This window comes from Crocodylus siamensis, chromosome 5, assembly GCF_052110815.1.
Source record: "Crocodylus siamensis isolate JL-2025a chromosome 5, ASM5211081v1, whole genome shotgun sequence".
Classification (NCBI taxonomy): domain Eukaryota; kingdom Metazoa; phylum Chordata; order Crocodylia; family Crocodylidae; genus Crocodylus; species Crocodylus siamensis.
The window spans coordinates 41680396-41692952 of NC_143399.1; the positions used below are offsets into that span (position 1 = coordinate 41680396).

The 12557-nt window shown below is 42.0% G+C and overlaps 1 protein-coding gene across 3 annotated transcripts in view; it reads right to left on the reverse strand.

The window, feature by feature from the left end:
- Positions 1 to 274: 274 nt before the first annotated feature.
- Positions 275 to 12557, reverse strand: part of TEDC1 (tubulin epsilon and delta complex 1) — a 151322-nt gene continuing 139039 nt past the window's right edge. The window contains exon 7 of one of the 3 annotated variants that reach the window (XM_090048659.1): positions 275 to 2368. In XM_090048659.1, coding sequence (XP_089904785.1) covers positions 1997 to 2368 — 372 coding nt within the window. In that variant the 3' untranslated portion in view covers positions 275 to 1996. The remainder of the gene's footprint in view (positions 2369 to 12557) is intronic. The other 2 variants (XM_090048657.1, XM_090048658.1) reach the window with 2 other exon arrangements.

The following is a 12557-nucleotide window of genomic DNA, read 5'->3' on the forward strand; positions in this document are numbered from 1 at the left end:
TGCAAGCCACAATGCTCCGCAGGCACCCTCCTTCCCACACACTCACAGCCCCCCACAAAGCCCATACCCACCCACCTATTCACCTTCCCCACAAATCTCTCCCATACCCTACAAACCTATATACACCCTTCCACCCACACCCCCACACAATATACAAGAGTAAGACATCATTTTAAGCTATTATATTATCACCACTATGTACACTACACAAACACATGTAAAAATAAAATATTTTTTGAAATTAATGAATGTTGTAGTACATGTTTGATTTTTAGAACATAAGTTGGTATTTTTCTGTTTCAGAAATGGCAAAACCCCTTGCTGAAAGGAGTAATTCCAGGGGACAAAGGGAGGGACTTCTGGTGGCAAAAGTCAGGGATTGGGGGTGGGACTTCTGGTCCCAAGACGGCAAACAGGAGGAGGGGCACCTGTCAAGGAGCAGGGCTACCTATACAGCCCTAAAACTTTGTAATCAGCCCTCCACCTGAAATAACTGCCCGCCTCTTATCTATCCACATTTTGTGGGTGCCCAGAACATAGTCAGCCCGTGGCTCATGGAGTCCAGAGTTCTCTGACTCAGTCTGCAGCATGGCCCCTAGAGACTTCACATCCGCCATGCCCTACTCCATCTTGTTCTTTGTGGAATATGGCAGGGTTTCTGTCTGGAAAGTGAGGGTGGCTACCACCAACTCTATATGGCACAAGTTAGGCACAGTCTTATGTCCATGGCAGGTTGGTGAAATCACTCTCAGACCAATAAGTGTCCTGGCAAGTTTGGTCCTTTATTGACTTATACTTCTAGTCATTTCCACTTGTGCTAAACGCATAAGAAATCCTAGTGATGCTATGAGGCAGTTTTGCTTTGGCATTTCACACTGACTGAGAGCTGCAATAAATAACTGCCAAAAGGGTAGTGTAAGGGATAATCAGTCCATGCCCCTCCTTGTAGCCCCACTTCATCTCACAAAAGAACAATGATAATGATACAAATACCTGAAAATAATAATTTCCTCAAATGCACTTGAATTTCTAAGGGGCAACTGCTGACCGCACTCATGTGGACAAGCTGAGATGAATTACTAGGTTGGATTGTAGAAATACCACTGCTCATTGCAATTCAAAAATGCAAAGCAAACTGCTTTTATTTCTGAAGGTACATACATAAAATATAAATATATTTCTTCCTGTAAATGAGCAGAGAGGGACAGAATGCCAAAACTAAATGAAAAGCTTCATGTTCTTAGGGGGACAGAGTCTCTGGAGTGGAGACTGGAGTTTTGCAATGCTTGAAATGTAATGCTATATTTCTACTTAACAAAAACATTCTCTAGCAGATCCATAAATTATACCAGTGGGGCACATAATTCAATAGTTTTGTAAAACAGAGGGATTTTCCTTGAGAATGTGAACCAAGTGCCTAATACCAGTGAAGGCAGAAGATGCCTCTTTATTTACCATAAAGCATTTGTATCTGGCTTTGTGGTAACTCTGAACAGTAGCCTTACCATGGATACGCAAACTACCTGAACAACATAACAGCCGTCCCTGCACGTTGCCAATATATTTCATACCTGGTGCTCTACATGCCTTTCAGCATGGAAAGCCAATGGACATCTCTGCCCAGTACCTTGATTTGCTGCCAGATGTAATCTGTTTTTCAGACCACAGACTCACAAGTACATTATATCTAGCAGCTGAGTGCTCTAAAAGGAAACCCGGCTCCTAGTGGAAGCATCAGAAATCTGAGATAAAGGAATGATTTAAAATTTATCTCAAAAGTTCATTAGACCTGCTGCAGAATTTAATTGGCAAGGGTAGAATCACTAGGGAAGCAGTGTTACAGTCCGGATCTGTGTCATGAAACAGTGACAAGTGGCATTTTCAAGGCTGAAAATTAGAAATGACATTCAGCTCTTCGCCTCCCCCACGCCCATCCCAAGATTTGTAATGTGCTTGGATCAAAGAGCTCTATTTCTTTGCCTTCCTCCCTGCAGCATTATCTCTTCATAGGAGGTATACAAATCACACTGTCCAGCCCATCCACAATCTCAGTCAGCTTATGTCTGCACTCTTCCTGCAGTTGCTTTAGCTCTTTCTCCAGCCTGCCCTCTCTCATTCTCAGTTCATTGACCAATTCACTGGCACTAACATTCATAAGTGCCTCCTTGGCTCTGGATCTGCTAAAACTCATTTTGCTTGCAGGATGTTTGTCCTTAAATACCAGTCTGCATGGGCCATGCATTTTATTCTTTTTATGGGCACACTGGTATTTAAATTCTGATAATTTAAGCTCCACAGCTTCATGTATTTTTCTGATGGCTTCAGAGAACTCCTTCTCATCCAGTAGCTCTCTCTCTCTTGCTTTGATCTGTTGAGAGAAAATCATGGTTAGGCTTGTGTGCAGAATTCCTCCCACCACAACACAATGCAAAATGTCAAAGCTAAAAGAGGTTTTACTAGAAATCAGGTAAAAATCAGTGATCTGCTTTATGCATTAAAAACTCTTTGCTTTTTAGGAGGAAGGAGTAAGAGGTCATCAAAAGGCCTCTTCCTTTGATTTGATGCTGGGCATATGGCAGCTTTGGACTCCGCTCCCTGTAGCTGTGGCAAATTGTGGGAGGTTAAACTAGAGGCTGGGTGCGAAAGTGTGCAAGGCTGGATTCTCCATTCACTTTTGCATGCAGTGTGTCTAAGACACTGCTATTCTGATATAATAGCATGCAACATCACCTCACAGGAGAATAACTGACTGCACAAGGGACAGGTATGTAGCTATACCTGGTATGAGAAAGAGAGACCAAATCAAAGAAAGACACTCTAAGGATTTAACACAGGCAGACAGCAAACTGTCTGAGAAATGCTGTGTTGGGATCACACCGCCCTTTGCCAACAACCAGAGCAACGTACCAACAGCCTCAGGCCCTATCCTCACACACACAAAAATAAGTATCTTCATTCCCTGAAGTGGAGTTACTTGTGTGAACAGTTAATCAAAAGTATGTTTGCAGGAATGGGGCCCCACAATAGTAGCATCAAGTGTACAGGTGCCAAGAGGTAAGCAGAAATTAGACATCATGATGGGCAGATGGCCATTGCTGCATGTTATCAGCATACTCAGCACTTTGGTGTTCGTATACCAGAAGTCAAACTGGATAGTCCTACTTTGCTCTTGCATAGCATTTTTTATAAATGCTTCATAAAGCGCGTTACAGAGTAAGTCAGTATCACTATACCCATTTCACAGACAGAGACATCAAGGCACAGAGAAGCGAAGGGACTCACGTAAAGTCACTCAGCAGGCTAGTGGCACAGCCAGGAACAAAACCCAGACCTCCTGACTTCCCATACACTAAGCCACATGCCTCTGTTAATACACTACAAGTAAATACCATCACCCATCTACTAAATGGGAGTAAATTTCAGATGCTTGCATTTCTATTCTCCACTGGAACATAGCCCCCAAATCACTGCCAAGTTTCCTAGGAAGTAATGCTGCCCAGGGACTCTTGATAGTGTGATGAAGAGAGACAGCATGGCCCCCAGCATCACAAAACTAAATTGCCACCACATTTCTTCAAAGACCACGTACTCCTGTCACATCCAGAAAAAGAATACATGCATAGTGCAACAGCCATGTACTGATATCCTTTATAAGGAACGACACCTCTTGGTATCAGTGATGAATCTGTGCCATGCTTGGTCCATTTGGCATAGGTTTTAAAGGTATACATTTTGTAACAGGTATGAAGAGCAGTTAGGAGACTATGGCTCTCCAGGTTCAGGAGACTATACTAGTACTTATGTTTAGAGGAATAAATCAAAAAAGCCTGAAGGATTCTGTGAAGGATTTGCTAAAACTAGGAGCTAATGGAAGTGTTCAAAATAAGAGATTGGCCATGGTTTTCTTCTTGCTCTTACATCACTTGTCATTTAGCACAATGCATATGATTTTGCTGTTGAACTTTGTGCCTTCACAAGAGAAGGAACGTTCAGTCCATGAGTGGGCAAAGACAAGCACAACTCTCGTTTGATGCAAATATTAACTCTGCCCTTTAAGCAAAGAAAAAAAAATCCACAAAACTTTTTATAGTACTTGCCTTCTTGAAACCAGGAGTTTTTTTTCTCTACAACCAATGCCTACCAGTCTCACTCAAACTCTACGGCACAATTATACAGACATTCTTTAGTTCCTGCTAACTTGTGGTAGATTATCATATACTGTACTTAGAAGAATTGGGATGACTCCTATTTTAAATTGAACCTGAAGATGTGTTGGCACCTTCCTTCTCATCAGGCTAGAAATCATCACCTTGTCATAGTAACTTATTTAATTGATTTCCAGTTAGTTTTGTTGCTGTGGTTTGCAAATTTATCTTTTCTGCTAAAAAGTGGGGAGGGAAAGCAGATGATTTAGTTCTCATTGCAGGAAAAAATAATGGAACAAGGTTATCAACAAAGAATTAGAAGCTATAAATAAAATGAAAGCCTGCCAGCACGGTTTCATGGAACATAGATGTTGTCAAACAAACCCACTTCCTTTTTTCTTTGACAAGGTCCAGCTGACAAAAATCATAGTGTTGATGTGTTATACTTGCATTTCTCACAAATATGTGACTTGGTAATATGACATTTTGAGTAATAAATAAATAAACCACAAACCTTGTACCTATATGGAATTAGCAGAAAACGCTTTGGGTGCATTAAAAACTGGCTCATTGTCAGATCTTAAAATGTAGCTGTTCTTCAGGTGGTACCAATGAGTAAGGCCTGTTTCCAGCAGACCTCCTTCCCCCACGGAACTGGTTCTTCGTGCAACACTAATAATTTTAACAATGTTCTATACAAAGACCTACAGTTTCTGCTGGTAAAATTTCATGATGAAACAAAAATAGCACCAGGCAGAAAATAATGAGGATAGGTAACTAGCAGAGAGGGATCTGCATCCCCTAGTTTGATGGTCACAGTCCAACCACAATCTATTTTAATATAGCTAAGCAGTGACTCAGAGACGGTCACTACAGATAAGCACCATGCCATGAGCTCTTAGTCTAATACTATGGCAAAAAGGGCCAATACAATCTAGGGTGTGTAAAAGAGGAATCTCAAGTACAATTAGGGAAATTATCTTGATCTTGCTTCTGCACACAATGCTGATAAGGTTGCTCTCAGAATAACTGTCTGCTTCTGATGTCTACACCCTGGGGAAGATATGGAAATAGTGGGAAAAGTTCAAGAGAACCACAAAAATGATTAAGGGGCTGGAAAATAAGTCTTACAAGAAGTTTAAGGATAGCAATCTATTCAGTTTATCACAGACAAAGTCAAGAGGTAATTTGATCAGTATGTATAGGCACTTAACACCTGGAAAAGACATCCATGGGGGGGTGCTTTTCAACCTCGTTTACAAGAACAAAATCCAATGGCTGGAAGTCAAAATGAATTGAACCTTGAAATGAAGGCACAATTTCCTAGCAGAGAAGGTAATTAAACATTGTAACAGCTTAAGATGGGAGATGTGGACTCAGGTTGCACTGACTATGATTAGTTTGTTTTCTAAAAGGGTTATATTTTAAATTCAGCTCCTTGGAAAAAAATTCCATTGCCAGGACACAGGGGTAGGCAGGTGTTAGATGCAGTGGTCATGATGGTCCCTTCTGGTGTTGGAACCTGTTAATCTGAATCCCCCTGTTCATCTCTTTCCTTCTTGGGCCATGAGCAGGATCACCTGCATTGTCATCAGGATGCTCTAACAGTGGCAGCTCTGCATTAAGACATTAACTATAATCAAATCTCATGCGTCAGTTTTTTAGCTGGTCATATGCAGGGGTCAGGACACTTTCTGGAGCTTGTTTTGGCCCTCCTTTGAAACCTCAGAGACTGGCTTAATTTGAAGCCAGGGTACCCCTTCATTCTAAGGTAATACAGAGACTCCTCTTTCTTAGATGCCTGGCCAATGTGTCTAACTCACAAGACTGCCAGACTCAAGGTCAGGAAGGAATTTTCCTTCAGGTCAGACTTCAAGGGAGCTTGGACGTTTTCCCTTCCTCTGCAGCATGAGGTGTGGTTTGCCTGCTGGCATCATTTGGGAGTGTCTCACCTGATCAGTTCTTTGCTGACACTGCTGACATCTTGGTCTCTCCTGTTCCCTGCCTGAAGCTTACAACAGCTTTGAATCTTAAAGACTGAAATCTTAGCCTGACTACAGCTATGGGGCTCAGTGTAGGGGTATCCAGGTAAAATGTTGTGACCTATTAATCTAGATAATTTATTAATTAGTGAATGGTTTTGTTTGGGAATAGAGGCATAAATGATTAAGATGAAAATATAGTTCATTAAACTGTCTCATAGCCAATACAGCATAACTTCCTGAAGCACATTTTCTAGTGTTTAACAGTGAATAATAGTCTAGATCCACTGAAGTCAATGGTGTTTGCAGTGGATTTATGACCCAGATATTTTGTTCCAGGTGGACACAAACCCTCAGACTGACCACAACCTCTCCATTCAATAATAAGCTATTGTTATTGATACACAGTGATAGCAGATAAGCATAATGCAAACAATTCTATATCTACAAGTCCCAGGGATGTCATCAAGGGAAGGTACATCTGGCCAGTATGTGAGCTTCACTCTGAGGTTCTCTCTTGAATGTCAAATGTCAGCAGCCTGGAGGTTGGAAGCAAAGACACCTCCCCACCAAGTCGGGTGAGTGAGACAGGCTGGTGGTACGCTCTCTTTTCACAGTGGCCTTGGGTTCCACTTTCAGGGACCTTTTGCTGCTCTAAAATCTCTCCTTTTCTGTTTGTGCCTGCCTAGTCTCGAGGAGGCACTCACACACAGCCATGACAGATGCTCCCGGTGCTGACCGCTGTGTAAGCTCCAGTGGTCTCAGAGACAGCCCACGATTTCCTCAAGGGAAGCCCAGAGACTTGCTTGCCATGACTTGGATTTTTGTTTCATTGGTGGGCTCCCTTCCTGTGGTCCCCCACATATTGCCTGCACCTCCTGGCGGGTATCCATGCAGCTCCACCTCCCCTACACTCCATCCATACACCTGCCTTCAGGATGGCTACTTGGTGTTGTTGCAGCTTGCCCTCCAGTGTTGACTCTCCCCACTCTCCTCGTTGGCTGGGCTACAGATGACTCCTCCCCACTTCCTCCCTGAGATGTTTAAGCTGTCTCCATTCTTCCGCTGGGTCTCTGGCTATGGCCCGGCTGCCTGCCATGCTCCCCCAGCTGCTCCTACCCTGGGAGTGCTGCCCATGGTTCTGACCCTCGCCTTAGGGACTCTCCAGGCCCTCCCCGGAAGCAAAAGAAGAAAAAAAAGGAAGACATTAACAGAAGAACGAAGTGTAGGGCTGTGGCCCATCCCTACTCACTGGCCTGGCACTGGTGGTCCCAGCAATCCACTGGCATGGTCACAGCTGCCTTCCTTGGCTATGGACCCCTCTGGTGGGTCTGACTCTGGGTCCTTCATTGGCTCCCGGAACTGCCTATATCCAGTGCGAGAAGCACCTTTGCTGTCCACTCCCCATGGTGCTTCCCCCATGTTTCTCCCGGTACCGGCTTTTATCCCAGCCAGGCAGCATCCTGAGATGACATCACCCATCTGTGCTGTCTCCAACTGGAAAGCATGGGTGCTTTGTATTAGTGCGGCTCGTCTGTCTCTCCCCTGCCTGTAACTCGTAAGTTTGCCTTGGCTTCAGGGCTTTTCATGCAGGGACAGGTTGTCCCCCTCCCTGATCCTGCCACAGGAGGGGTCTCTTGTCCCCCAGTAACTGACCCCATAGGATACTGTTCTTTCTGTCCTTTGATGATTCTTCATCTTTGGGCATCGATGATTGGTCTCTCTGTGATCGTCATACTGTCTACATTCTGTCCTGTCAGCATATTCTTTAGCTTCACAAACTCATCACATGCACACATCCTAATTTTGGCTTTCCTGGCCTTCTCTTAGTCTGTTCCCCAAAATTGGAAATTCCAAGGGCTCTGCAATTGGGCACTGTGTGTCCTGGTACCACTTTATCTCATGTTATGGAATTGTGTGGTACGTGTCTTCAATTTCCCAGCCTGTCTTTCTGCTTGCCACTTGTCTGTGTCAGACACAGTGGGCCTTGAAGAAACTGTCACAAACAGGCTTTAGAAATCAATTAACCCTTCCTGTTGCCCTGAATCATTGTTCTAATGCAATATTTATTTGACCTACAAGCCAATTCCCAAATGCAAACTCGTAAATACCATTTTCTAGTCATCAAATAGCACAAGTCCCACTAACTTAATGGAGGCCAGGATTACACATTCCTATCAAACCTTTCATGAGATGATCTTAAAATGCGTTGCAACTAATTAATCTTCTTTATGTTTTTGTGAAATAAGCATAATTCCACAAGTTCAAAAATGAGCAGCAAAATTAAACAAGAAAAATTGAGAATTCCTAAAAATTTTGAAAACACACAAAGTGCTTTATTACTGCAGAACATTCTGGTAATGTGTATTCTCTGCTTGTGAAAGAGTTTGAATACAAAGGGATCAACTACAGTCTACAGTTTTGCTTTTGCCCTTGTCTAAAAAAACCCTAGAGTCCTCTTCCACCACAAAAAAAACCTGGAGTCCCCTTCCATCACAATCCCCAACTAATAAGTCCCAGAACATTTCTTGCTGTTGCTAAAGTAATGTCATAGGACCATTTTTTCTGAGGAATGTGGGTGAAAAAAATAAAGATTTTATGTGCTCTCTCTCTTTTTCCCGTTGGCTATGAATACATGAAAATGGAAGTTGGCACATTTTGGAATTCAGGAGGGGGAAAGTCTCTTGGTACACTTCTGGAATGCACCAACAAGTACAAACTATGTTACTTATTTTATTATGACAAATTCATAGATACTAACTGCATTGAGAGAAAACAATTTCTAAATGGAACACTTTTTTCATGCTCTTTACTGACCATAGAGTTGACATTAACTGTTAGAGATGACACATGATGAATGTCAGAGGACTTCTTAGAAAAGTATATTCATCTCAGTGCAATGTGAACAACATGTTAAATGATTTCAGGAACACTTGATTTAACTGCCACAATACAGGTCTATTTGTAATGGCCTGGACAACAGAACTATTCTACCTGTATATGAGCCAGAACTGCAAAACTCTAATGAGAAGTCTGCACATGCTACCATGAGAAAGGCCCTGGATACTTTTAAAGAGTCTAAATTCTGTGGTAAGCCCCTACTTTCTGAGGCAGCATTAAGTGATCTCAAAAAGGAAAAAATTCAAAGTATTAAATATGAAAAGAGGTAACATGATCAGCACAGTATTGCATGAAATTGAAATGTTTAGGGGTGAAAATTCAGGTTCTGTTTTGCACAGGGAGACTGTTAAAGTTTCTGACAGCAGATGGATTCTGTGGCAAAATCTGTAGACATGGAATCACAAAATGCCCTATTTGTACCCTATAGATTTTTCTTGTTAACAGCCTTAAAGGTTACATGACCTTGAGGCTGCTTGTTCCGGCTTTTTGTACTTTACAGGCTCATGAAAGTATTCAACAGCCTTCTCCTATACATTTAATTGCTGTTCCTTAGCTCCTCAGTGTCTCCCATTAGTCAGCGTATACTGATTATTCTGGATGGAAAAACAATCTCAGCAGACCACTTCATATTAAACAAACATGTTTAAAAAGATTAGGAGCCTCAGCATTTTGTTTGACCTTTTGCATCCCAAGGCTCTGCCTTTCAGTTTTGATCTACCAGCTGGAACTAGAATTCACAATTAGATATGCAGTGCAGCATGACAGCTGCTGTGCATCTTCCCTCAGTAAATAAAATAAAATTATAATTGTTGTTTTCACATTTACAGAGACAACTTCATCCCAAAGGGCCCAGAGTATATATTAAAAAAGGATACAGGGAATAAAACCACCCACCAACAACATGCAGCCAGCTCTGGAATGGAACATAAATGTGCTTCATAGCTCACAGTGACACTTTTCATAGATTAGCCTTTTGCAAGCAGAGAAGATAGAAAAGATAGTTACCAGTACGATAACTGCAATTCTTCAAGAAAAGTTGTCTTGGTATTTGCCCCTTGGGTGGAGGGGGAAGGGACAAAGATTATGCTAGCAATGCCTAATTGGCCAACAAACAGGCCTTGCCTATCTTTATGCCTTTTTGTAAGAGCATGAAGAGCACTATGGGACCAACCAGCATTCCAGTTCTTTTCATGCAGTTTAATAAAGGGATCCAAAGTGGAATAGGACAGAACAGCTGAACAAGTTGCCCAGGGAAACTGTGAAACCTCCTTCATTGGAGGCTTTCAAGATAACCCTGGATAGGGCTTTGGGATGGTTAGGGATAGCACATCTGTATCTGACCAGATGGCCCCTGAGGCTCATTCATTCTAAATCTATATTCTGAGGGCAGGTAATGGAACACATGGGACAACATGACTTAAAGAGCTCAGTTTACAGTACTGTTACTGACTTTCCTTTCTTCTTCAAATGCTTGTTTTTAGGTATATTCTTCCATGGTGAATGTTGCTAAAGCAGTGCGTTAACTAAGAGACAGAAAAGGTAAATCTGATACCTTTTATTAGACCAACTCAAATAGTTGGAAAGATTCTTCTTAGCAAGATTTCAGATATAAATACCCTTCATCAGGCTGAGGAAGAATCTGCAGTAGGTGTGTGCTCTTCCTGGATGGAATGAATAGCAAAGAAACCAGAGGCTGGTATGCATGCAAGAAAGGCAGTCAGTGAAGATGTAAACTGAGGAATAGTTTATAGTTTATAAACTATAGTTATATAGAACCAGTGGGCGAGAGACAGGTGGGGTGGAGGGGAATGGATATAGCTGGTAAATAGTGGAGAGGTACCTGAGGAGTCAGGTTACGCGAGTTATAATGCGTCACAAATCCAAAGTCTATATTTAATCCATGATTTTTTGCATCCAGCAGATTGATGAAGTGAAGTTCATAGACTTGTCTGTGAAAAGTGTTTTATAAATTCCCTTTGAGGATTAGAACTGAGAGATTGGAGAGAGAGTGGTTTTCTTGTGAGAAATGTGCCCTTATGGGTAATTGGATAATTATGCATTCATTCTGGTGTGCAGTTGTTGTTTGGTCTCTCCTACATATTTTCCATCGGGCATTTGGTGCACTGGATGAGATATATAACATTTCTGGAGGTGCAGGTGTAAGATCCAGGAATGGTGATGGTTCTGTTGTGGAGTGCAGTAATTGTGGGGGTACTAGAGATATGTTGGCAAGTTTTGCATTTTTTGTCATGGCATGGTCTGGATCTATTCGGCATATTTTGGGCTGTAGGAAGTTTGCTTCTGGTGATAAGGTTAGCAAGGTTCAGTGCTTGTTTGAAGGTGGTTCTGGGAAGATCTCTTTAAGAATTGGGTCTCCTTCTAGTATAGGTTGCAACTGTTTGAGGATTTTCTGTATAGGTTTGAGGGAGGGGTGATATGTCATAACCAGTGGTGTGCAATTCATGCGGATTTTCCTTCTGTACTGCAGCAATTCTTTACATGATATCTGGGTGGCTCCTTCAAATATGTTATCTACCTCCCTGGAGGAGTGTCCATGTTGAGTGAAAGCCTGTTTGAGATTTGTGAAATGGCAATCCTGGGTGTTCTCCGCAGTGCAAATTCGGTGGTATCTGAGGGCTTGGCTGTATATCACAGCTTTCTTGGTGTGTTTAGGGTGATTGCTGGTTTTGTGCAGATATGTATGTTGGTCTGTGGGTTTCTTGTATAATGTGGTCTGGATTTTACCATTCTCAATACTGATCATCATGTCAAAAAAGCAGATGCTGGTTAACTAAGCGGTGGATTCCTAGAGCCTCATGATAGCCGTCACTGAAGGCCTGCCCTACAAAAGCATCCAGATCAGAAAACAGTTCTAATGCTAATGCTTAGTTAAGTATATGAATGGAATACCAGGTTGTTGCCTTATATATGTCAATGATGGGAACATTTTAAGAGATGACACTAAGGCTGCCTGGGCCCTTGCTGGGTGATCCCTTAAACTGTCAGGTGTTGGTGCTTTATTAAGGTCATAAGAAATTTGGAACCAATCTAAGGTCTGCTTCAAGAAAGACAGTGTGAAACTGTTTCATTTCTCATTCTTATAAGACAGAGATGTACAAGATTTAGGAAATACTCTGAAGGGTTCTATCCTTTGTAAACGGAAGGTTTAAAAGACTATGGCCTTTCTAACATCTCATAAATGAAGTGTCATCTCTTCACAACTGGAATGGGAAAGAACCCAGGTAAATTAATAACATTAATGTGAAAAGCCAAAATGAACTCAGGCAGAAACTTCACATATCTCATCATGATGAAAAAACAGCATAAGGAGGATCACGCATTAAAGTTCTTATACATGGCTACCCTGGCTGACCATGAGGCTGTAAGGAAAGCCACCTTCATGGAGAGAGAAAGAAATGAACAGGAAGCTAATCACTCAAATGAAGCTTATATTAGGGGTCTGGACATTACACTGACTCTTCAGAAGCATCTTAGAAACTCATTAGGACTGGGAGCAAAAACATAATGA